Raw genomic sequence first — 27,102 nt, 5'->3', positions numbered from 1 at the left:
AAACTTTCTCTTTTTTTGGTTTTTGGAGCTTTTTCACCCATTCCTCCAACAATTACTGGTCTAGTCAAACACATATTTTATCTCAAGTCTATTAGGCAGTTTAAGCCTGCCTTTTAAGACTCATGCATTTTAGCTGGGAAGAGAGTTTTTTTTATAGCTTTGCTGTACATGTCAAGAATTTTAATTTTGTTGTGAATAAGTAGATTTAATGTTCACATAAGTGGGAGCTTGAATTGAGTGAAATAAACAAACAATACAAGAGAGTAAAGCACCCAGGGCTCTTTGCTTGAGAGAAAGCTAATATTTTTGAAGCCCATCATCCAGCTGGCTCTTATGAATGAATGCATGAAGGGTATCTTTTGACCTCACCACCCACAGAAGAAGGGACAAAGAGAAAGCTCAGACAGAAAGAGAAATATAAAGAACAATGGCACAGATGGAAATAAAGTAACACATTACATTTAATGCAGCTTTATGTACTGAAAGTTTATGCGAAATGTATCTTGAAATGTCCAATATCTGGGAAAGTCACAGTTTTGCACTTACTCAAATCAATTATGGAGTTTAATCCCTTTAACGAATGACAATGCACACATGCATTTTGAGTTGTGCCTAAAAAGTAAGAAATAATTTTGTTCAAAGAGCTCTTGACTCATGAAAGTCTGACTGCAAGTTGGTGGAAAATGTGAAACATTATTACTCATTATGTAATAATTATGTTTATCCACAAGGGTCAGTTTGACTTTGGAGATGCGCAGTATATGCACATATAACGTGAAACAACAGGGAGGCCACAGAGGTTTTCAGAATGATGCGGCATTTCATCGACGTCTACATCATCTAAGATCTGGTGATGTCATAGGAATTCAAGGAAGCTGGGGAGAAGGGTTAGGTCTACAACGAAAGGGCACAGAAAAAAATCAGGTCTATGCATGGTGAGGGCAAAGAAATGCAAACACTCAGCAGAAATTTATCCATCCTTCCTTCTTTTTTTTTTTAAACCGAATCATCTTATACTGAGAGGTCAGAATGAAATGTTAAATGATGGTTTGGGAAAAGCTTGTTTCAGCAACTCACTCTTCACTTCTCTGTCTTTGTCTTTGTCTTTGCAGAGGCACTGGTTCACTGAACTCTAAAGTCAAGGCTGTGCATATAAAATCCTCAAGGGTCATTTGACCTTTCCAATCAGAAGCTGCAGAATCTATAGGGCATAGAAAACTTCCAAAGAAATGTTATTTGCTCAAGGAAATAAATGAAGGGAGGTGGTTGTGGTTTTACTTTCATAATTATATTTTTCGATCAAATCAATAAATGCTGTAGATGACTTTGGAGTGCTAACCACATAAACAATATGACTTCTGGTTTTGCTGCCTTCCTCTCTCCTCTCATTCTTACAGTATTTCAATATTACCATGTTTCACTCGATGCCTAGTTGCACTCTAGTTATGCCATCTGGCTGTTTACTTGTTTCAAAGATAGATGTTTAGATTGCAAAGATTGCCAATACGTGTGGCAGAAATACACTCATACGCATGTTAAGATTATACCATTATCACTGCCTGATGAAGAGAGACAAATACAAACAGAAAAGGGATAAAAATGGTGATTGAAAAAGACAGCATTGGCAAAAGGTGTTATTTTGTGGGAATACGTACGTGTGTGCATATATGACCCATATTATATTACTCTACCTTGCTTTCTATCAGTGTATAGCTACTGCTGCCACCGTGCCAACATGCTGGTATGCCAGGTCCCTACAGGCATCTTTGGGATCAGGTGGCAGGTTCATAACATACGGCAACAACATGACCTTGTCCTGGATGGGCCCGCTTGAGCCCAGTGACAGGGGCAACAGGGGCCAATGGGGTGAGTGAGAGTGGTGAAAAATGAGACACCAGATGGATATGTTAATATAGTTGGCATGCTGTAATCTGCTACTGTTCCTCTCTCTGTCTCTCTCTTCTGCTCTTACTCTTTTTCAGCCTGATTCGCTTGCTCAATTTGTCAATGAGCACACACAGCATAAAATGTCATTCTTAAAGCTTCAGAAAGAAGCAGATGACTGGGCTCCCTCTATCATGAGCCAGCCAGAGCTGTAGCCACACATAATCAAGTTTGTGGCGCAGACTCATTTAATTTGTGCCCTCTTCAATTACAGTAGCCTATAATTTACAAAAAAAAGTAAATACATAACAGAGAGAACTCAGCACACTAATTAAAACAGAGATCCAATCAAATATCAGCTAAAGCACTCAATACAATAATGATGAGTACAGATGGTGCAGTTGATGGGGTATTTTGTGGCAGTTTTTCTTTCTTTTTCACAGTTCCTGAGCCAAACATTTCAGCATTTGACTCTTTGGCATTGACTGGAAACCTTGTAAGTAGCATGAACCGATGTTTTTCTTTGAAAATTTTGTTCTTAAATGGATTTCATGACATTCTGCTATGAAATGTTTGCACACCCATGGGAACAACAGTAATCAGTAAGTATAAAAGATCAAAGTGTTTCTTAATTGCATACAGTATGTTGTATATTTTTTCAATTAATTTAGCACAATTAAGACACTTTTTGGTGTGACTAAGTGTTTTTGGTTTTTTGCAATGAGATGAGGTACTTGTAGATAGAAACATAATTGATTTGTACACTCTTTCTGAAAGAAGAGTCTCCCAAGACTATGAATCAAGTAATATTGATTCATAGTCAAGATAAATTAATCATCATCTGGAAGTTTATATTCAGAATGAGTCACATCTTATGAAGAGCAATGTACGTACTTTGTATGTACAAAGTGCTCTGAGGCAATGATAACTGAAATGGTATTCAAAATGATAAACAGTTTAAATTTTTATTTAAAATTTGTTCCTTTGGGGTTCCATCAGTCAGCAGAACTTTGTGTTTTTCTCAATCTGTTCTTCTCACATGAAGTATTGGGTCTGGTTGAATTTGCAGTTAGTGAGATGATTGCTGATATGTCACTATGTTTCAGTTTAAAGGTGTGTAGTGTCACTGACTGTTATATAATATAGTTAAAACTTGACAGGAGCTGTATATGACCCCTGTTACAATTGATAGTTTGACAAATCTCTGTAATATGTAATTAAAATTTGACATTGTACATTGTAACATTTTCTTCATACAGTCAAGTTTTCACGTCAATATATGCAGTTCTGTGAAAAACTAAGGATAGTTCCCAATTCAATAGCTTGTAGAACCAGCTTCAGCAGCAAGAACTTATATAATGATCATTTTCTATACGGCTTCATCATTCTCTCACATCGTTATGGAGGAATTTTGGCCCAGTTTTTTTACAATGTTGCTTCATTCACTGATCCAGATTTGCAGGCATTCGTTTATGCACAGATCTCTTAAGGTCCTACTACAACATTTCAATTGGGTCTGAACTTTGTATGGACCGTTGCAAGACCTAGATTCTTTTCTTTTTCAGTCATTCTGTTGTGCATTTTCTGCTTTGCTTGAGATCATTGTTGATTGATCCAGATGAATGATCCAATTTCAGCCAAGCCAAGTCCCATTTGACTGTAGAATTTTTTGGTATACAGAGAAATTCGGCCCTGGTCCTATGGCTGTGAAATAAGCCAAAATAATCACCTTTCCACCTCCATGTTTGACAGTTGGTATCAGGTTCTGGTATGTGTTTATTTTTCACCAAACACAGTGCGGTGTATTTTGGCCAGTCATCTCTACTTTGTTCTTGTCTGTCCAAAGGACATTGCTCCACAAGTCTTGTGGTTTGTTCAGAAGCAACTTTGCAAACTTAAGACATTTTGCCATGTTCTTTTTAGAGAGAAGATGCTTCTTTCCTGGCAACCCATCAAAACAAACCATACTTGTTCAGTCTTCCTCTAATAGTAGTGTCATGACCTTTAACATTTAAGATGTTAACTGTGGAGCCTGAGATGTAGCTCTTGGGTTTTTTGCAGTTTCTCTGAGCTTTGCACAGTCTGACCTTGGGGTGAATTTGCTGGGATATTGACACAAGTGCATCTGATTAGCAGTGCCTCCATGTTACTTTTCTTTTTTATTTCCTATAGAAGCAATAATGATGTACTTAGACTGCATAAATTCCTGTGAGAACTTTCTTTTTCTCATAACTGTACACAACTTGGAATTACTGTTAAATGGATATGTTGTTTATTGATACGTATTAAGAAAGACATCTGTGTTGTTTGTGACAACATACTGAGATATAGATTTTGTTTGTCACCGTAAAGGAGTGCAGACTAAAAGAAAAGACTTACGAGTGAACTCTGCACATCATACTGTAAGTTTAACAATTACTCCTATGAGTAAAGTTTAAAATTACTTTTTCTGTGTTACTTAACTCGACTTGTGTGCCTCACAATTACAAACAGCTGACCAATTAAAGAAAAAAAAAAATCCCCAAACAACATTAAGTGTCCCAGGAAGTTTCTGGATTTTTTGACTTGACTGGATATATGATTGAGCATTAATCTTCAAAAGCAATTTCCTCTCATTTGATGTTTTGATGATGTGGTGGAGCGCTATGTGACCAAGATCTTTTGCATGTGTGTGGGCACTATTATCTTTAAAGAGACCAACCACATCAGGATGGATGGGTTAAAGGTGACTCTGAACATCTTTGTGAACCTGCAATAATTTGCAGCAAGAAGATCAAACCATACCATCAAAATGCTCTTTATAGCGTAAGAGAGCAGCAGAATCGCGTCACTATAGGAGTCAGACGGATTTCAGGATTCATTCAATGTCTGTATGCTGTCGAGCTGAATGTAAATACATTCCTCTATGAACTGAGTATAACCCTACGGCCAATGAAAATGGTTCACTGCTTATGTCATTAAATCCCAAAATGCATGGTTGTCAGTCTAACCCTAAGTGTATTTGTCTTGACTCAGAGATATTTGACTCTCACGGAGATAATTTATGTTCTGCCAACAACATCATGATGCGATATTCCTTTATGTCCTTAATCGCATTGGTACAGCTTGTGCATCTGGCGTTTAACAACATAGGTTATGAGTCAGTTGTTGACTAAGGATGATGACTGCGAGAAACCGCAACTATTTAGAGCAGGGGTTTATTCGGATTTTTTCACCTCCCAAAGGTGGGACAGTCTCGCTATCTACTGAGCCTGGTCTGTTTGTGCTTTCCAGTGAGGGAGTGTATGGAGATTGCCTGGGGTTGTTTGCAAAGGGGTGGGTGTGTTGAAAGACTGCTGAGAAAGCACTTGAGTAAATATCAACTGCGTTTGATTTGAACTGTAATGTTGCCTACAGGAAGGGTCTTCAAGTGTGTACACTTCTTTATTTTCAAGTAGGATAGTGGGTAGTTCTTAAAGCTCCCTTAAATGGAAGCTGGACAAGACAATAACTGCACTGTACATGTTCAATACAAGCAATGAGCTGTCAGGTTACACTCTTTAGGCTGATGCAAATCTGGCTGGAGGCAATACTCGTGTGTAAATATAGTGTATAGACCTTCAATTGGCATCAACCCAAACCAAGTTTTTGAATCGGGAAGAAAAAAAGCATGGAATATTGATTTTCGGAAAATAACAAATTTACTTGTAGATTACTGTTTCGCTAGGTACCAGAGTGTGCACTGGTGCAGATCTTTATGGCAAATTGCCTGTGTGGTTGTTTGAAAGAAAATGTGATCAAGCAATTTTCCCTAGTGTGAAAATATTTTATCTGCAGGCATTTTCTTTTGAGTTACTATATTAACACAAAAGCATGCATTGGCCATATTTGATTTTCAATAATCAAATAGTAGTTTGATCTTTGATTGCCTCAATAAAATAGCTCATCATAAAATATACTTTACCCCCCTGGCTTTGCCCAACAGCAAATAGTTGTTTACATTGCAGTCAATCCTGTGAGCAAAGTGTATTAAATGCCTGCCCACTGTCAGTTATTTGTTTGGTGAGTTTGCCGTTTTACAGCCCAATAGTTCAAAACCCGGCAATAACTTGTCAGCTCTCAGACACTTTCAGTCAGAGGAGAAAACAGCATGCAACAAGGTTTGCACCTTACAACCAATCAATAAATGGAATAACTGCCACTTAGACCATTATACCATCCTTTTTTCAGTGCTGGAGTAATGAACTGTAATAGAGAAATGATAATAATGATGATAGTCATAATTAGTGGGATAATAACCAGGCAATCACTGGGTGTCGAAACGGGAGACATTAACTGTGATCTATGATTGATCTTTTGCGAGGCCGGCAGCTTGATAATCGAGCAGGAATTCTGTGGAATGGGTTGATGTAGAGAGTATCTGTTGAGTACCGAGTGTCTAATAAATGTTTGTTTTTTATTATTATTATTATTATGCTCCAGAAGCAAAAGTGTAATCAATCTGAATTCATGCTTGAAAGAAAATTATTTGCCGCATTTCCCCTTTCTTAATTGCAACCACACTATAAAACAACCTTGCTAACTGTGCAATGCAATTCAGCACAGTCACTCAAGTATAGCACCTTAAAGTGAAATTTGAGGAATTCAATTTGAGGTAGTCCTTTACTTGAGTATTTTTATGTTATGCTGCATTACACTTTCAATAAAAGCTACCAGTTCGTTTGCTATTACTATTAACCAAGAAAAAACATCCTTCAATATTAATCAAATACTCAAAAGGTATACTGAAAAATAAAACCAGACAGCATTGTCCATTCCTGAAATTCTTGCTATTTTTGTAATCTTAGTGTGTTTTGTCCACTGTCATTTCAGTAAATAATGCATACACTGTCTCCAGAGACAAAGGAGAGACTGTATCTGCACATATATGCACGTGAGCATACAAAGACGTGCATGTGTGTGCAAATGTATGTCTATATATATGATGGTGTGCATTTGAGCCCCCTTTTAAGAGTGCACTCTTGCCTGTCTGCACACTGAAACCCTCTATTGCGTGTGTGTGTGCACGTGTGTCTGATGGAAGTTGATTTTGTGGTAAGCCTTGGAGACAGTGAAGACTGTCATCAATATTGTACTTTCTTTTCCTCTGAGCTTTCGAATGTATCAACGTGTGTGTATGTGTGTGTGTGTGTGTGCGGGTGTAAGACCATGAGTGTGTGAGGCCTTTATAGACAGCCCCAATTTGACAAAGGCAGCGTGAGACTTGCCTGCATGCTGTCAACGAGTTCTAACAAAAGCCAAATTGTAACAGGGGGATCCTGTCTCTGCCATGATAACAGCTTCAACAATGTGGAACCTTGAGTCCTGATCAGGAGAAATGAGTAGGACAGGTTTTCTATAGTTTAGCTTCATTTGCTTCATTTCTCAGATGATACCGATGACATCCCAACACAACCTTGAGCTGTGACAATTCTACCGGGACCCTTGAAAGGGTTTAAAAAGAGCTGTTAGCTTATAAAATGTCCTATGCTGGCTTTTAAGATGTGCTCGGAAAAGGAATCTGCTCAAACAGGCTTCATAGGCACAGGGGCGCAGAAATGGATAAGGACAAGGAAAGTTAAATTACAAACATTGCAGTTTCATGTAATGATATTATTCAAATTTCCCTCAAACACTTGAGATAAGCAGGCCTGTATGAGCATAAACTAATTTCCAAACTCCCAAACCTCTAAACAACAAGTACCAGTACAACTATGCACTGAATAATTCTACAACTACTGTAGATGGTGTATTCACATCACATTTATATTGATAGCTACTGTATATCGCTTGAATCGCAGTTATGCTAAATAAAACAGCAGAGCAGAGCCTGGGACCTTGAATTAGGAAGCTTGCCGTTTTATGACTGTTAATGACACATCATGCACTTTCCAAACAGACAATATTTTCAAAGTTGTTCTGAAAAATGTAAGTTACACTTTGATCTAAACTTTTAATTTATTTACTTGGGAAAAAGTTTCTAGTGCAAGTAGTTAGCTTCTTTTATGTAGGTTAACAGCTTAATTAAGCAGGTTATTTACTTAGGACATTATCACTTCCAAATTAGCCAAGTTAGTTAGTTTTTATGCTTAAAAGAAACCCCCACAAAATACAAAAACTATCTTTGCTTTGTTTTAATATATCACTTTGAAAACAGTTCAGAATAGACTGTGTCCATACATGAAGACATAAATAAACTTTATGGTTACTCAGGTTGGTTGACTCGATTGAAAACTATAAATATCTAGTTTTACATCCTCTGGGGTATGACATTTTGACACTCTATCCAAAATGTATTTCAAGGTGCCCAAGGTGAATCTTCATTTAACAAAACCCACCTGCTCTGGTTGTGCTAATGTAGGCAGTATGGCTCAATTCAAAGCAGGTGCTTTGGCATATCATTTCTCATGCCTCGATTGAGTAGAGACACAGAGTGGTTCTTTTCTGTAACAATGTCTGACTCTACATCTCTTGTCAGTCTGGTTATGCTTCTTGTTCTGTTCTGCAGTTTTAGTGAACTGGTTTTCTGGCTGCTGTAAGCTGTAGATCAGGGGTAGGCAACTCCAAGCCTCGAGTGCCGGTGTCCTGCAGGTTTTAGATCGCACCCTGGGTTAACACACCTGAATCAAATGATTAGTTCATTACCAGGCCTCTGGAGAACTTCAAGAAATGCTGAGGAGTCATTTAGCCCTTTAAATCAGCTGTGATGGATCATGGACACATCTAAAACCTCCAGGACACCGGCACTCAAGGCCTGGAGTTTGCCTACCCCTGCTGTAGATGACGCTGCTCAAACGGATCTTCCAGAGAGGAGAATAGCTTGGTTTTAAGGTTAAGTAGTTGCTAATGGCTTACAAGCAAAAATGTAAGCTTTATTAGTTACTATATTATTCCCTTTTAAGACACTAGGCTGTAATTTAGGTGGGTGTCTTTTTATTATATGACATTTTCAGAAATGTTATTGCTTGTATACCTTTAATTAAAACAGAAAATAAGAAAAAAAATCTTTAAACATAATAAAGTCTGATGAAAAAGGTTTGCAGACACAGAGGAATTTGTGCTTCTGAAGTCTGACTCATGTACTTGAAATTGTATTTTTTCCCTGAGAAATAATTGAAGACAGAAGAAAAAAGAAAGAAAGAAAGAAATGTCCTTTCTATGAGTCAGAGACCACTGAAAATAACTGATGGTGTAGGTCTTTATGTGTGACCGTGTAACTTGACCTGCACTACAGCTACATCATAAGTCCACTCCCATTAACAATTTTATTGCTAATTGCAGTGAACTGGAATATGGAGAGGTTGAGACCATTAAAAGGTTTAATGGCATGTTGGTTGTACTTTGCAGTTAGTCTCTCTCATTTTGGCAAGTGCATTATTAAAACACCAAAAAGACTTCTTCTCTACCAAAATTGATAGTGTTGGGAGCTACTTAAGACACTTCTAACATTTTTATATAGCAATAAATGATATATGCTGGGCAAATCTTTTAGCAGGGAGAGTATTTCAATTACAAAAACAAGATGCAAAACCTGCCAAATGTTCTGCCTCAACCACCGTGACGAGATAAACTAAGGTTTATGTAAATGAGGTAAGTCTAATTAATGGAGCAAATGACTACATATATCAATAAATTATAACTATTAATTTGGACTTTACATTTCAAAGGGCTAGGGAGATTAGCATTTAATAATTTCTTGTAGATGTGCATTTTTGCAGAATCGTGGGTGTGAAAAAAATGTTATTACAATTTACAGGAGGAACGACTGTGATATCACCTCATACATAAAAAGTGAATCTTTGACAAAGTAATCTATGGAGGCCACCATCTGATATTGTCATGCAGTAAGCAATGTATCACAATTAGTTAGTCCGCTTTCACCTTGTCCTCAATTCAAAGAGCTGGCAGGTATGTTGCAGCCCGGGTGGGTGAGATGTCACAGAGCCTGGCACCTGGCTCTGGCAAAACAGCGGACATGTCAACCAGACATCACACTCAAAAACACAAATCCACTCATTGATTTATCTTTGACCATAACTGCTCAAATAGACATGTTTGTAATTCATTCAGACTTACAGTTCACATTACCAGACTCTTAATCTGTTATATTGTTACACACACAGCAAGGTTTGAGTCAATTCTAGAGTAGCTAGTGAGGATGTATCTACAGTGGCAGCTTAGTAATTGAAAGTGAAGTGGGTCTAAGCCACAGGTGTCGAACTCCAGGCCTCGAGGGCCGGTGTCCTGCAAGTTATAGATGGATTCTTGATCCATCACCAATGTTGGGTGTAATGCGTTACTAAGTAATGTGTTACTGTAATTAAATTACTTTTCCACTGAAAAAGTAGAGTAACTAATTACTGTTCATTTTTAGGTATTTTAATTACAGTTACTTACAATGTACTTGCAATACATTGTAAAATAATTAAACTCGCTGAATATCATTATTTAATTTCAATAATTTATCTTCTAAACGTAGAAGTAAACTCTGCCACTTTAACATCGCTGTAGTGCAGGTGCACGTCATTTCATGCCAGTTTGCTGCATAGTCGTATTCTAAAGCGGAAGATGTCGGACTCGGCTGAAGCGAGTGGCTCAAGTGGCTGTTTTATGAAATGGACATGCTCTTCACTTCTCTGAAACAAGCAGACAAGAACATTACAGTAATATGTAAGCTATGTCCTGGGGAGAAAAAACTATCGGCTGCTGTTAATAGCAGGAGTAATCTACTTGTCATGGTCCTGGGTCATTTTGACCCAGTGTTCTTAGTTTTTCTGTAGTTTTGTATTTTGTTTCTTATGTCCATTGGATTGTTTGGTTTGGTATTTGGATTCCCTCTGTGTCCATGTTTTTATTGTGGTGTTTGCTCTGGTACCGTGTTCCCATCCTATGTGTTCTGTGTTCTCCTCATCCCCTCGTATTCATCCTTCTTCTCTGCCTCTCTCTCTGCCTCTCTCTCTCCGTGCTCATCTCTGTGTACTGTGTTGTGTTTAAGGTCCACATCTTGGTGTCAGTATCGTCAGTTTCGTGTCCTCCCTGCTCGGCCATGAGTAATTGTCTTCAGCTGTGTTCCCCGTGTGTTCCCACTTCCCTCGTTACCTTCTGTGTATTTATGTCAGAGTGTCCCTTTGTTCTGTGTTGCGTCGTCCCTCTAGGTTGTGTGCATTTTCCGTGCCTTCCCAGCGCCTCAGCTTTTAGTTGCTCCCAGTATAGTTTTATATGACTTCTTATGTTCCTGTTAATAAAGACCAGCCTTTGAGTTCATCCCCGTGTGTCTAGAGCCGTGCATTTGGGTCCTCTCTTGCCTTCACACAGCCGCCGCATGACACTACTGAAGCGCCTGACACGAGAGCATAGACGAACACTTCTGAATGATCCTTGTTCATCATCCATGGATGATGAACTAGGATCATTTTCGAGAAAAGTTAACCTCTGACCTTGAGGTCAAGAACACCGGAACTTGGACTTATCTGAGATTTTAAGTAGATGCACCTATGGTATGAACTTGAAAATCCGAGGTGATATCATTCTCGATTTATTGTGTTCACAAAATTTTCAGAAATCTTGACCTCTGACTTTAAATTTGAGGTCAAACGCACTGGGACAAACTCGGGTGTCCACACCACCTGCCCGCCCACCCAGTGAGGTCGACAATATCCCATCAGCCTTTTATGGCCAAGGGGTGAAAAAACAGACATCCTGGTTTTCAAGCATCTTTGTTTGCCGATAAGTGATGTGACTGGCTAAAAGTGAACTTTTTTTCCCTAATGCCAAAAGAAAAAAAAGCCCAAAACAACCAGAGCAGGTAAAATTTGAGCAGTTTGCTCCTTACTACTTTACTTACTACTGACTCGAGACACAATGGAAAAGCTTATGGAACAATATATAAGCTGATTTTTGTGGTGACACCAACTCACAAATTCCAGAATTCAAAATGTCCTTACATATGAACTGTAAACAAAGAATATGTGGAACTTGGCCCCTTTACAGCTGCGCACAAAAAAAGAATCCCACAGAAAAGCTAGCCAAAACGCTTGTTGCCACACTTCAGTGTTGCCTTGTTCTTAATCTCATCATTACAATTTTACTCAGAAGATAGAATCAGGAGACAGAATCAATAACAATTACAAATGTGCAAAGCAGTTCTTTGTTTTTATAATGCTTTAAAAAAAATCTTTTGGTATTTTCTTGGAGTCCCGTACTTTTTCAAATGTAACATTAGAGTCCATGTTCACAACCTTTAGGTCACATAGCGATTTAAAAAAAAGACAGAAGGGGTTTTACACGAGCACACACACACATGCACGCACGTGTAGATCTCCAGATCTGTGTTTGCAGAGCCTGTTGATACATCTATATCCTCTGGGAAATAAATATAAAATGTGAGGGAGAACTTATCAGGTAATGAAAAGTGTGGGGAGGATATTTAGGTAGTTTAGTTTGTAAAAATATGCATCTCCAGCACAGTGTTTGGGTTTATTTCTGTTTGTGTTTATGAAAGGTTAAAAAGAAGTGAGATCATTTGTAGTTTGACACTGACACAGAGCGAAAGGAAAAGTGAAGTAAATAAAAAAAAAAAAATACAACAAACTATTATATAGTACATTTTCTATGCTAAACAAAGCCTGTGGGCGTGTGCTTGTTTACTTGAGGGCATCACAATATGTATTTGTGCTTGTTTGCATGTGTTCAATCACTTTGTTAATGTTTGTGTTTTCAAGTTCGGATGTCTACAAGCTTCCGTTTACCTGTGTGAGTTTGTGTGTGTGTTTGGCAGTCACTCATTAGTGTCGACCCGTCTCCCTGAGCTGCCAGTCTCATCCATTGTGTGGGCTGCCTGCAGTCATCTATTTCCCCCACCTGGCCACATCCATCTTCACTCAGCCAGACACTGTTAAAACCGTGTCACTGCTGCGTATGAGTGAGTGTGTGTGTGTGTGTGTGTGTGTGTGTGTGTGTGTGTGTGTGTGTGTGTGTGTGTGTGTGTGTGAATGAGTGACTCAGTAAGGCAGAGTCAGAGGAAAAGAAAGAAAGGAAGAGAGAATGTTTTTTCTCTTGTCTTGTTTGTGTTTTCTTTTGACTGACAACACTGCAACTATAAGTCAGTACAGTCGTATAGTTTTTGTATAGCCTTCTGTCCTTTACAGTGACTTATCTGTCTGCTGCCTTGCGGTGTGTGTTTTTGCATTCAGGCCAATCCAAGTTTCATGACCAAGTGTCACTTTTCTTAAAAAAAAAAATCAACAAACATTTTTCAGGTAGAACAAACCCCAACTACTAAGACCACAAGGCCATCCATCTGTACATCTTCCATCTGTTGATTTTCCACTGCTTATCTGGTCTGGGTCATAGTGGCAGTGGACTGAGCAAGGTATCCCAGATGTCCTTTTCAATTTTCTCTAGCCAAGCCCTCGATCTCTTCCTGGGAAAATCCCAAGGCATTCCCTGTCCAGATGGGAAATGTAATCCTTACAATGTGTTCTGCCCTCCCCTCCTGTTCCCAGTTACATGATCCAAAAATGCCTGCAGAGGAAGGCAGCAAGGACGTAATACTAATTGTATGCCTAAACCAATCAAATTAGCACCTTTTGATGTAAAGACACAGCTATTCTAACTTAAAATACCTTTTGGCTGCTCGTATCCATGTTCTATTCTTTCTTTAACAAACCAAAGCTTGTCACCGTGCTATATGTGAGAATTTGAAAGCAGGAAGACTGGCAAATCCTGAGCTAATGCCTCAGGCTCAACAACCTTTTCACCATGTTCCAACACAACATCTACACTGCCACTGATGCTGCACCAGTCAGTCTATCAACCTCACGATTATTCGATTTTTTTCCTATTCATTTGGAGCAAAGACCCCAACCAGGTGAAAGCAAAACAGTATTTTCACAGCTATAAATAAAAAACAGTAATACAACTGCAGGTTATTATTTCAAAACCCCAGTAAGTGATTTTACTCGAGATGTTTTACTAGCTAGCTCATTATGTGGTGACATCTTGAGTTTAAAGATATTTCTGATTTTAAATTACATGCTTTTAAATTTTTAAGGCATCTGGTATTATTCTCAGGTATTACCCATGTGTCTCATTGTGGCCAAAAGGACAACTGTGTACTGTTCAAAAGAACTAATGAATATTATCAAAATAGTTAACAATGAAATGTTCATTAGACAACAAAAAACGCTGTCTGCACACAGCAGTGAATACAAACCTAAATGCATTTGATGTGTGTCAACTTCTGCCTGATTGGTAGTGAGCAAATAAACTCTATATGACAAAAGGCAGCAGTTTCTCAGAATGACACTTCTAGTTGACTCATAAATAAAATGATCGAAACCTGTAATTAATATGCAAACAGTATATGCTGTATATGCTAATGTGTTGGATTTCCATTAAACCCCTAATCAAGAGATATCAGCATCTCTGCAGATAGTGTTCCCCGTATCAATTATGATTTCATTTTTATTTGGATACACTGACAATTACAACAACATGTTGAATACAGGGTGCAACATGTTTCAAGACAGTCCTACAATTAAAAAAAAAAATGAAGATGGATCTTTACCAGGGCAATATCAGTAGAATCTCCAGATCTCAGCTATCCCTGTTTCAGTTTTTACACAGACTATCAAATGCTCTCCTCTTTCTCTCCCCTCTGTTTCTCAAAGCAAAGCATTCAAATTGCATTCAGATGTTTGATTCCAAGCAAGCTTTGGCAGATAGCACCCTTGCTCTCAAACCTCATGTTAAGACATGGAGCGCGGCGCAGATCACAAGCATCGAGCCTTTGATACTACCAAACCTTAGAAACGTCAACAAGTGTCCGCTTATCTCTCTTCCTCTCTTGCTCTTACTGTCTCCTTCTCTTTCATGTCCAATCTAATTAATTCTGAAGCTCTTTTTTCTTTTTTTTTGCGGTGGTCTTTCATGATTACATAAATAACTATATGATTTAATGTTAGCGACCAGAATATACCCCCCCATCCCCACCTCCGATTCCCATGGGTAAATATTAGCTTGTTTAATTTAAGCGCATCTTCATGTCTGTTTTAATCACTTCTCAAGTTTAATTGAAACATTGTCCATTTGAATTTAAATTTAAGAGTAAGGAGTGCACCCCCTGCTAGGCTACCACAATCACTTCCTTCAAAAAAAGAAAAGAGGAAAACCAAAAACACTGCTGCAGTCATTTTAATTTATTAAGGTTTTCACATTAGTCCAAGAGCAGATCTTAGCCCTGAGGTCGATGGTGCCCTTGAAAAATTGTGTCTCGCCAAAAATAAATTTTTATTTAAATTTTTGCTTCCAATCATGACTACTAGGCAATAAATCAAAATACAAAATCATTAAATAATTTTTAAAAAGTAGTACTGCTGCTGCTACTCCTCCTCCTATTACCACTAATTATAATACTATTCCCTTTATATAGCCACTGTTAATATATGTTAAACACATACAAAGTCGGGCTGTGCCATATACAGCACAGTAACAAATCTATGTAGCACTAGTTGCTTATAGGAACATGGCTTTACAAAGTGGGCTCAAAGGGAAAAATAAAACAACCAGCCAGTGGGTAGTTTATCACAGAGATCTGCGTATGGTGAGTCAACACTGCCTTATTACTGACATGAGAATAGAGAGTCCAATATTTGTACCAACAAAAGATTGCAAACAAAAATAAGCATCCATGGGAGCCTAGGGTATATTCTTCTTTCTACAGTGCTCAGACAAGAGGTATAGAAAAAGAAAAATTGGAGATTCACATACTGAAATAAATACAGACAGGAGAGGGAGAATAGACAAAGTAGACTGGGGAAATGAGTGAACTGAGTTTTCATTGGAACCCTGGGGATGTATGTAATGAGTTGGAGAGAAGCATGTTTGCCTAGTCTGGTTTACACTGAGAAATGACCCTGTGAAACACACAGTGTGGCCCTCTCACCACACACACATTCACACAATCACTGACTTGGAGGCAACCCAGGCCAGCAATGTTGACAAAAGAAGTAGAAAAGGTGGTGGTGTATTCAGTAAAGAATTTCTACTATAATGCTTGGCTCGGCGAGGCATTCCTACAGCGTAACGTTGTCCAAAATGTGGCATTGAATTGCTGTCACTACTTGATACTGAGACAAGTCTTATAGTTAATGGGACACCGAGCTGTTAAATAAAATAAAAAATCACAAGCTCGATGGCATCATACAGACACTTCTTGTCACATTTTAATTGAACTTTTTAACACAGTGATTACAGATGCGTTATTAATGCATTAATCGCTAGCACTTAAATCTGATGCTAAACCAGGACTTGTGATTTATTTGGATTGAGACAAGTGTCACCATTGCCACAACCAAGCAAATGCCAAGGACCAAGGACACCTTGTGTGGATCATTTGCACACTAGCTGCTTTGCAAAAAAGCAGTGTTGGACTTCTGGGAGTATAAACACTGCAACCTAGCATGAGCAGATATCCCACTCTATGTGAGACTGCACAGCATTTGTATCTACTGTCCCATATCTTGAGAAAATATCCCACATTTTGATTGGCTTCGGTATTCTTGTTGAGTGTCTCAACAAGAAGTCCTTGCTGACAGTCTTGGTAGCTATAGCAATAAGTAATAGGGATATATATGTGAGACACCGTAGAAGACAAAAAGCAAGACAAAAATCAAAAGTTACGCACTAGGAAAAAGACATTTAAATAGAACAGACTATATGTCCTCCACGTGATCAGTGTCAATCCTTTTAACCCTCTCAGGCTCAAATTAAACTTTTTGTTGCTAATGCACAACCAAGTAAAAAAAACTCATAAAATATGTATGTGAGGTAATCAGGTTGTTAGTATTTAACTGTTGCAAATCTGCAACGCCTGCCTGGAGAGGGTTAACTGCATCCAACCACCTTCTTCTGCTCTGACAAAGATTGATGCAGAAAGATGTAGTTGACAGAAAGTTGAATAAGCTAAAAGGCTTAAAGAATTTCAGTACAATTCACGCAATATTTCCTCGATCTTTTCTTAGAATAGACATTGCCAGCTTGTCAGTCTTAGTCTGATTTTTTTATGTGATTTTTTCTTTTTCTTTTTAAGAGCTTAGTGGCTCGATGAAACTTCAGCAGACAGATAGAAATATGTTCCAGTGGGTAAATTACTGCCTGTCCCAAGTTTGATGGCAGTCCTTCACACATTTCAATTTTTTCCACTTAATGTCAAACTCATAGTAGGATCCAGTCCATGATTATCTGTGATTTAACTTAACTTTCTTTTTCTTTAAAAAATAAAAATAAAAAAATCAGTCTTACTTTAGAGGTGGAGATTCTTTCGAGAAACACTGAACAGTCTTTGAACTTTAAGAGAAGGCTTGAGAAAACCGACTCGGGCAAAGGGAGAACACACAAAGGAAGGCCATTACTTCAACTTGAAAGAGACCATTGGAGCCGATCTGCTAGCATGGTTAAAGGAAAACACTGGGAAGTGAAAATAATAAGTAATATGCAAGGCCAAGAGACAATATGAAAATTGTGTGGTGTTGTGTTCACAACAGTGCAGGCCTGCTTGTTATCCTCTTAGATCATGTGCACATTAGACTCAATGTGCCCATGAACACGTGTTCTATAGTATAACCTTTTGTATGGCTTACCAATAATAAATTCATAGTGGCGACTTTGTTTGAGGTGGTAGACAGTTTAAAGTCCTCCTCTTGTCAGCTGCATTCCAATGCCTGATTTAATCATTAAGATATAACACTTATTTATATCACAGTTATCACTCTGTATTGTAGTCCTTGTATTCAGTTGTGTAGAGCCAGAACTGACTAAACATATGACAAAGTCTACAAGTGGATTTCACTTCCCTTCCCAGGCAAATTAGTGTGATGGTTGAGCTGTTTCCACATTTCACCCATCACACTAATATAAAGACAAAGCTATTCATCAAGCCCCTTGTGTAAAACTTCTCCAAGAAGCTGTCCAGATTGACTGGAAACAGCATTTCAGACTGCACTGTGCTTACCACAGCAAAACAGCAGAATAATCCTTTTTTTTTTTACTTAGCAGTAGCCAGATCAGTTCTAAATTACTCACATCACAACTACAACATATGGAAGAGAGTGCTGTTGGATTCAGAGAGTCAAAAACCAAAAAGTCATAGGGAAGAGAAAATGATTCTTAGTAACAGAACATGCAAGTATAAAACAAAATAGAGAAAAAATTCTGGGCATCATAGCTCTGCGTATGTGGTGGCTCTGATGAATATGCTCATTAGTATGGCTCTCATGACAGATCACTCCATTAATAATCTACAGCTATGATCATGGCCTTGACTGAGAGGGAGGACCACAGGGATGTTGCCTCAGAATGGAGCCCTGTCACTTGCAAGAACCTTAATAGCCATGTGAGGCTGCAAGAGTGTGTGCGCTGAAGATAAACAGAATAAAAAATGTGTATTTTCAAGACGCAAGTTTAGATAGACGTTATTATGAGTCTCATTCAGAGAATTCTTTTTGTATTTATGAAGGACAATTTGTGTTTGTGTCAACTCAAGGGTGGGCACCTTATTAACCGAGGCCCCTGGTGGCTATTTGAGTCTCCAGGAGTGGTAGCCAATTATTGAAAACACAAAACAATATATGCATGGGACACACTGTAACACAACACAGTGGTAAATAATACATTATCATATCTACCCTTTATGAATTATAAATCTCTCCATGTTGACAACTGTTCACAGCAGGCATATATTTATTCATGTACATGTAGCTTATCTCATTGTTTTTTGACAATGTAATTTGTATGATTAATTCTATACCATGAAAATGTTACACAGCCTGGGGGTTTGTCAGCAGCGGCATGGCAAGACTAAATGCAAGCTATGATCGCCTTTGGTGTTAAATAAAAAGCACTTTATATGTGGTGTGATCACAACTGTGTCCCAAATTTAACTGATGGTTTAATATTTTCCCTTGGCAACTCACTTGGGCAAAGCCTGCTGCTGATGTAGCCAAAAACAGCAATTGAAAATTTTGTCTAAGATATAAAATCAGGGACTACAGGGATTACTAAGCCATTTTCCATTCTCCTGGCTTTTTAACCTGTTATTTTTCGGTGTGTATGACAATTTCATGAACCACTCAAAAAATGCAAGATATTTGGAGATTTAATCACAGACATGGGAAAACCGGACACATTAACACAGTCATAAGAAACAGAACGTTTTCATAGGACTCCGCAGTCCTGTGAATACCTACATCATCATACAGCCTATGATTCAGTAGCTTGTAGAACAACAACGAATAACTTGAAGTAATAATTGTCTGTGTGACTTTATCAGTTTCTCATATCACTGTGGAAGATTTTTGACCCAACACTATTTTCCACTGTTGCCTCATTTCATTGTGTTTTGTACAGCTCTCTGAAAGCCCAGCCATAATATTTTGAATCAGGTTGAGGTTTGGCCTCTGACAGGGCCATTGCAACACCTTAATTCTTTTCTTTTCACCCATTTTGCTGTAGATTTGCTGTTGTGCTTGGGATCAATGTCCTGTTGCATGACTGAGCTGGCTTGGGGTAAACACTTTACTCCAAAATGCTTTGGTATACAAACATGTTCATGGTCAAGTCAGTAACACTAAGGTGCCCAGCTCCCTTGGTTGCAAAACAATTGTTCACCCTTCCACTACTGTGCATGAAAGTCAATAATTTGGTCTCGAGAGGTTTTGTGATTTGTTTAGATGCAAGTATGCAAACCTAAGCTGCATTGCTGCCATTTTCTTTTTAGAGGCCGGGGAATTTTCCCAGAAACCCTTCCAAATGACTCACACTTGTTCCACTTTTTTCCAATGTTACCGTCATGAACTTTAACATTTAACATGCTAACTGAGACCAGTCAGAGATGTAGCTCTTGGGTTTCTTGCAATTTTTTTGAGTGCTGTACAATTTGATCTTGGGGTGAATTTGCTTCCACCCCTGGGGAGGTTGTCGCATTGTGTTGACACTAATCTAAATGCTTGAGACCAGCAGCCTGCCCGAACTTTGCTGATGATCCCGTTAATCAAGAGTACTGAAGTAGAAGCATTTGGCTCTCTTATTTTCCATGAAAGCAGTAAAGGTACTGCACAGACTCCAGTGAAAACCTTTTTCATATGACTTCATGTGTATCTGTCAGCTATTGATACTGACAACAAAATTCTAAGAATTTGTAATAAACTCCATGATACTATAACATATTTCCTGCATTCCACACTTCCCCCACTAAAGTTAAGTAAGACTTTGAATTATTTACTTCACTTCTACATAGAGACGAGGAAACGGAAGTGCCGGTGTCTGCTGCTGAATCCATAAACACTCACACTTTACCAATAGCCACTCAGTTGTCCATGGCTTGCGGCCATGTGCTACGGACTAACATAAACACATTTTTTTTTCTCAGTTTAGAAATTATGTTGTAATGCATTTGGCCTCTATCGCTTGAAACATAATAGAACAGTACCGTAGTTGTTTTCCAAAGCAAATTCAAGCATGCATTCAATAAAAACCCTTGATGAATGAACCAGAATGCCACTCAAACCACGCACTAGGTTTATCACCAAATATCACTTAGAAAGTAAATACACTGACCATATTAGCAAATCGTGTATTTTATACTTAAATAGGTAATAATGGCTCAGTTTCCTTACCTTGGCTATCTGGACACACCAATTGAGCAATAGCTGTGATCCAATGTTGTCTTTGTGCTCGTGGACATAGTCGAGCAGGCATCCGTGAGGCATCAGCTGTGTGACCAGCTGGATTGTCGGACTCAAGCAGACACCCAGCAGTCGGACCAGGTGCGGGTGCTCCATGCTAGCCATGATCAGAGCCTCCTGAATGACACAGATATACACTCAGGCATGTGGAGGGTAATGATTACAGGTGGCTGTTTTAATCTGTAACAGTATGTCAGCAATGTTTATTTCCAACAGTCGTCATTTTCAATAAACACATAAAAAATATGCTATTTATTAGAAACATGTCAGATTGTGTGATGGGTATGAGGTAAACTGTGCCAAAACAATTTGGCTGCAGAAAAGACTGAAATGTATTTATTTGTGTTTTTCTTTCTACTGGTAATATTTTTTTATTTAATAATAAAAGAAATGTTTTTTCTTTTAGTTCTCCAAATTGTGAATGGATAAGAAGATGGCACTTTTCACAGCCTGAATTACAAGTTGAGTTTCAAGAAGTATTTTCTTACTGGGAATGCTAATTACATACCTGAGGAGACCACTACATTAAAAAAAAAAATGACTAGGATCCTAGCAGCACATCTCTCTCTCTCTCTCTTCACATTTCTATTCATCTCTTCCTCATAGTTCCTGTCTGTTTTTCTTTGTCTGCAGGGACATATTGAGTGGAGCAGCACATGTGGCATCACCCCACAAGTATAATAAGCTTCCCTTTCACTTTAGCCAAAGAAGAATTTAATGCTAAATGATGTTTTTGTACAGCCTCACTTTTAAAATAATACACCTGCATTAGGACACAAGCCTGAAAATTGTGTTTTCAGCACCAATTTTATATTTATTCTGATGTCTTGTTTTAGTCTACAGTGTGACACTCTTTTGAAAATAACCTGGAAACAGCCTTGGCTGTCTGGTGCGAGTGCTGGTTCTGGCAACTCCAGCACTCACAACGCTCACTGAACTGGCACACCTGAGACTCATCTTCACATGAAGTCTCTTCACTCCATGTTCAGTATCCCATGTGATACATGTGTGATGGCCAAATTCTAGCTCTTGCATTTTGGTCTCTAAACAATTTAGTTCTTTTGTAATGCTCCTGTACTTCAGGTCAACTCCTTATTATTACACCAGTTAGGTCTCCAAGCCAACTCATTTCTGAACCTTGTGCCAGCCTCTACTCATGGCCTGCTACAAAGAGTCAGCTACTCTGGACTAATGCAGTAAACTTCAGCTTCATATGTAACAAAGTTTCTGTGTCTGCTTTTAGATGAGCGATTTAAACTAAAACAAATGTTATTGTAGCTTGATGTTGTTCCCTTTCATCTGTCAATATTTGTTGCTGCAGGGATTCCATTAAACAAAGATTTCACTAGTTAAAATCAAATTTGTAAGACCATGAATGCTTTTATGCCATTGTTTTTCTTGGTGGCCTAGAAGCAAAGGCAACACACAGATTTAGGTATCGGCTGTGTTTTGTGATATTTACGTCAACCTTAATGTTAGCTCAGACGAGCCTCTTGAACACACATTTATCATAGAATAGAATTAGAATAGAATTCAACTTTATTGTCATTGCACATGCACAGGTACAGGGCAACGAAATGCAGTTTGCATCCATCCAGAAGTGCTTTAGTGATATAGATATATTACAATATATATTAGCAATAATATAGATATGTGAGTATATTACAGAAATGGGTCTATTATGGTATGTTATAATGTACACGGTATGAAGTATGTTGTGAATATTCTATAACTATAAGTATGTACAGGCTGTAGTGAGTACAAGCTATGTACAGGATATGAACAGGATATAAATATGAAAAACTATACAGAATATGAAATAAATAACTTTACAGAATCTGGGACATACAGCTATACAGAAATGGGAACTATGCAAGTTGTAAACAGTTGTAGGATTAAAAATTATCGAATGTACAGAGCTATACAGTAGTGCAGTTAAGATAAGTGAGATATAATTCCTACAGAGGCTATATAAAGTGCTAGTGGTTGTGAGTGGTGGTTCAGTCCATGTTATTATTGTGTTTGAGGGTACAGTTGTCCATTGTGGGTGTGTGTATGTTCAGTCCATGAGTTTAACGTGGGTCAGATGTCAGGAGGCAGAGTTCAGGAGTCTGACAGCTGTGGGGAAGAAGCTGTTCCGGTACCTGGTGGTCTTAGTCCGGAGGCTCCTGTGGCGCCTCCCAGAGGGCAGGAGGGTGAAGAGTCCATGTGATGGGTGACTGGGGTCTTTGATGATTTTCCCAGCCCTTTTCAGACACCGCTTCCTGTAGATGTCTTTTATGGCAGGAAGTGGTGCTCCGGCGATGCGCTGGGCAGTTTTCACGACCCTCTGCAACGCCTTCCGGTCCGAGGCAGAGCAGTTCCCGTACCAGACTGTTATACAGTTGGTCAGGATGCTCTCGATGGTGCAACGATAGAAGTTCACCAGGATGTCTGAGGACAGGTGGTTCTTCCTCAGAGTCCTCAAGAAGAAGAGGTGCTGGTGAGCCTTCTTGACCAGCTTGGAGCAGTTGGTCGTCCAGGTGAGATCCTCGGAGATGTGGACTCCCAGGAACTTGAAGCTGCTCACACGCTCCACAGCCGTCCCCTTAATGTGGATGGGTGGATGTGGGTCAGCATTCCTCCTGTAGTCCACGATGAGCTCCTTGGTCTTCTCGGTGTTAAGCAGCAGGTTGTTTCTGTCGCACCACTCAGCCAGACGATCCACCTCCTCCCTGTAGGCGGCCTCATCGTTGTCACTGATGAGGCCAATCACCGTGGTGTCATCTGCAAACTTAATGATGGTGTTGGAACCATCAGCAGGTCTGCAGTCGTGGGTGATCATCTCTGACAGTGTCTTGTCTTCCCCCCTTATTTCTTACTTCTTCTTGCTGTGTCACCAAAACTGAGATGAACCACTCTCACAAAGGTAATTTTTAAACTTTCTCTTTCACTTCTATCAGTTTGATAAGAGTTTGAATGTTTCTTTCCCTAAATAAAATTCATACTCAAAACAACATTTCCTCATAGGTCAGGCTATTCTGCATTCTTTCATGATTGTTTTATGGCTTGTTTGTGCATGTGGAATGTGTCAGAATATTCACTGTGGGAACAGAGAACTAAGATTCTGAAACATATGTATGTTTTTTGGAAACTGGTGCACATATCTTCCTGTGTTATCGAGGACTTCAGTTTTGGACTGACCATAACTGATTTCTGTCATCTGCTGAAGTCAAGCTTTAGATGGTCTAAGGGTGTTTTCACACCTTTGCTGCCTAATCAATTTAAATCAAACTCTGGCTCATTTTCCCTGGTGAAGTTCATTTGTGCAATCGCATTTGGTCCGGTTCACAACAGTTGAACTGAGACCCTTTGGAGGCAGTGATCGCAAAATGAACTCCAGAGTGGTGATCAGACCACAATCCAACTTAACTGCCAGATGTATGCTAAAGTTTGATCTGACCATCTTTGGGTAGCTAAGTATGTTTTGCATTCTGTTACCTTTTACCATAAATATTCAGAGGTCACAAAATTTAAACTAATCATCTTATATTACTTCTATTGCTCCTGCCCTACACCGAATGGTTGTAGCTTCGGATGTGATTTTGGTTCACTTGGTGTATACTTGGAGTCCAGGCCTCCCTCTCCCCAGGTATCTCCTCCTACTCATCCAGGGGAACACAGAGGCTTCCTAGTCCAGCTGAGGGACATAATCTCTTATAATATCCAACACACTTTCACTCCTCCACTTGGGACAGCAACTAGTCCCTGAACGGAGTGGACACTTTACCCTTTAACGCTGAACACCATTATTGTCATTCCACTCCAGTGGGACTTGGGGACAACCACCTGTTGAAAGCAACAGAACCACATCATCTCCAAAAATTTGAGACGAGATCCTGTGGATCTACTGTACATCCACTATATGTACAGGTACTAAATGGCCAAACACCTAACGTACTCCTGAAACATCTCCTATAGGGGGGAAAAAAAAAAAAAAAAAAAAAAAATAATATATATATATATATATATATATATATATATATATATATATATATATATAGATATATATGTGTGTGTGTGTGTGTGTGTGTGTGTGTGTGTGTGTGTGTGTGTGTGTGTATATGTGTGTGTGTGTGTGTTTAAATTTCTCAAAGTTATTGAGAAATTTAAAGCAGGCTTAGGCTACAAAAAGATTTCCCAAGCCTTGAACATCCCACGGAGCACTGTTGAAGCGATCATTCAGAAATGGAAGGAGTATGGCACAACTGTAAACCTACCAAGACAAGGCCGTCCACCTAAACTCACAGGCCGAACAAGGAGAGCGCTGATCAGAAATGCAGCCAAGAGGCCCATGGTGACTCTGGACAGGCTGCAGAGATCTACAGCTCAGGTGGGGGAATCTGTCCATAGGACAACTATTAGTTGTGCACTGCACAAAGTTGGCCTTTATGGAAGAGTGGCAAGAAGAAAGCCATTGTTAACAGAAAACCATAAGATGTCCCGTTTGCAGTTTGCCACAAGCCATGTGGGGGACACAGTAAACATGTGGAAGAAGGTGCTCTGGTCAGATGAGACCAAAATGGAACTTTTTGGCCAAAATGCAAAACGCTATGTGTGGCGGAAAACTAACTGCACATCACTCTGAACACACCATCCCCACTGTCAAATATGGTGGTGGCAGCATCATGCTCTGGGGGTGCTTCTCTTCAGCAGGGACAGGGAAGCTGGTCAGAGTTGATGGGAAGATGGATGGAGCCAAATACAGGGCAATCTTGGAAGAAAACCTCTTGGAGTCTGCAAAAGACTTGAGACTGGGGCAGAGGTTCACCTTCCAGCAGGACAACGACCCTAAACATAAAGCCAGGGCAACAATGGAATGGTTTAAAACAAAACATATCCATGTGTTAGAATGGCCCAGTCAAAGTCCAGATCTAAATCCAATCAAGAATCTGTGGCAAGATCTGAAAACTGCTGTTCACAAACGCTGTCCATCTAATCTGAGCTGGAGCTGTTTTGCAAAGAAGAATGGGCAAAGATTTCAGTCTGTAGATGTGCAAAGCTGGTAGAGACATACCCTAAAAGACTGGTGGCTGTAATTGCAGCAAAAGGTGGTTCTACAAAGTATTGACTCAGGGGGCTGAATAATTACGCACACCCCACTTTGCAGTTATTTATATGTAAAAAATGTTTGGAATCATGTATGATTTTCATTCCACTTCTCACGTGTGCACCACTTTGTGTTGGTCTTTCACGTGGAATTCCAATAAAATTGATTCATGTTTGTGGCTGTAATGTGACAAAATGTAGGAAAAGTTCAAGGGGGCTGAATACTTTTGCAAGCCACTGCATATACACACTAGCACCTTTTTCACAATATGTTGTACTGGGTCAGAATGTCAGAAGACAAATGCCAGACTCACACTTCTAGAAAATTCATCATGTTTACCAGTATAGACTGAACTGCCAAAGATCATAGGACCCCTTATTCTGTTTAAGGTTGAAGTTCCTCTTGAAGTGAACAGCAAGGTTCCACTCAGTCAAAAACAGTGCAATTTTATTCAAAACCTTGACATCAAAGTGACTTCGTACTTTGAGATTGTCAGCATTCTATGTAGTAAGCAAAAAAATGTAGTAAATAGACCAAGGTCAGATTGCTGCAAATCAGGAATATTTGCCTTTAAATATAGAGCAATGGTTTCTTTGTGCTGATGTTGTGTATTATGAAATCTTTCTGTTATACTCTACAGTATGTAGACACAAAGCAACTATACCTGAAGCTTGTAATATTGCATATGATTGCAACATAAACACTAACAGGCCCCTATTAATCCCATGGTATAGAAACTCTCCAAAAGACAGAAACAGGCTTAAATTTGCTCACCTGCAACTTTACAACAATTGAAAATTCATCATCGGGTGGGTAGGTATACGCCAAAATACACAAGACAGGCAGGTGTGGCCGTTTGCTTTTATATTGTGGTGTTTACTTAGCACTGCAGTGGGGTATCCTGTAATCTGTTAGCCCTGCATCCTATTCAGATCCCTTCTGTGAGCTATTATCCAGAAAACAAAATACTTCCACAGCATCCTAAAGAGCATTTCTTGAGGTTTCTATATATAAAAGAAGTATATACAAGAATTATACTAATTGAAAAACACATGACATGAGGAATTGTGACAATAGACTTTAAAGCCACTAAGTGGAGAGGTAGGGGCAGTAGTAGTTGTAGTTAGGTATTGTAAAAAGAGAGAGAGAGAGAATATGTCTGTGAATAACAAACCCTGTGAACATCCCTTTAGGCCCTGGAAAGCACTACTGTTGGGCTGAGATAACAGTTATATAAAACACAAAAAGGGATTTGCAGGGGTTGTTCTTTTTTGTACACTGACTGTATAAAGTTTACATCCCCAATGAATTGTAATTTTGCTGTTACAATTAAATACAAGCGTTAGGAAACACTGTTTTTACAAACTT

At 39.0% G+C, this 27,102-nt stretch overlaps 1 protein-coding gene across 3 annotated transcripts in view; it reads right to left on the bottom strand.

Moving 5' to 3' along the window:
- Window positions 1-27,102, bottom strand: part of erbb4b (erb-b2 receptor tyrosine kinase 4b) — a 343,553-nt gene that overhangs the window by 23,604 nt on the left and 292,847 nt on the right. For 2 of the 3 annotated variants that reach the window (XM_076875129.1, XM_004555522.4), the window contains exon 20: window positions 20,577-20,762. In XM_076875129.1, the coding sequence (XP_076731244.1) occupies window positions 20,577-20,762 (186 nt within the window). The remainder of the gene's footprint in view (window positions 1-20,576; window positions 20,763-27,102) is intronic. The other variant, XM_076875130.1, reaches the window with a different exon arrangement.

The sequence above is a fragment of the Maylandia zebra genome, linkage group LG16 (assembly GCF_041146795.1).
Source record: "Maylandia zebra isolate NMK-2024a linkage group LG16, Mzebra_GT3a, whole genome shotgun sequence".
Taxonomy (NCBI): domain Eukaryota; kingdom Metazoa; phylum Chordata; class Actinopteri; order Cichliformes; family Cichlidae; genus Maylandia; species Maylandia zebra.
The sequence above is the reverse complement of the archived record's forward strand: the minus strand, read 5'-3'. Positions and strand labels throughout refer to the sequence as shown.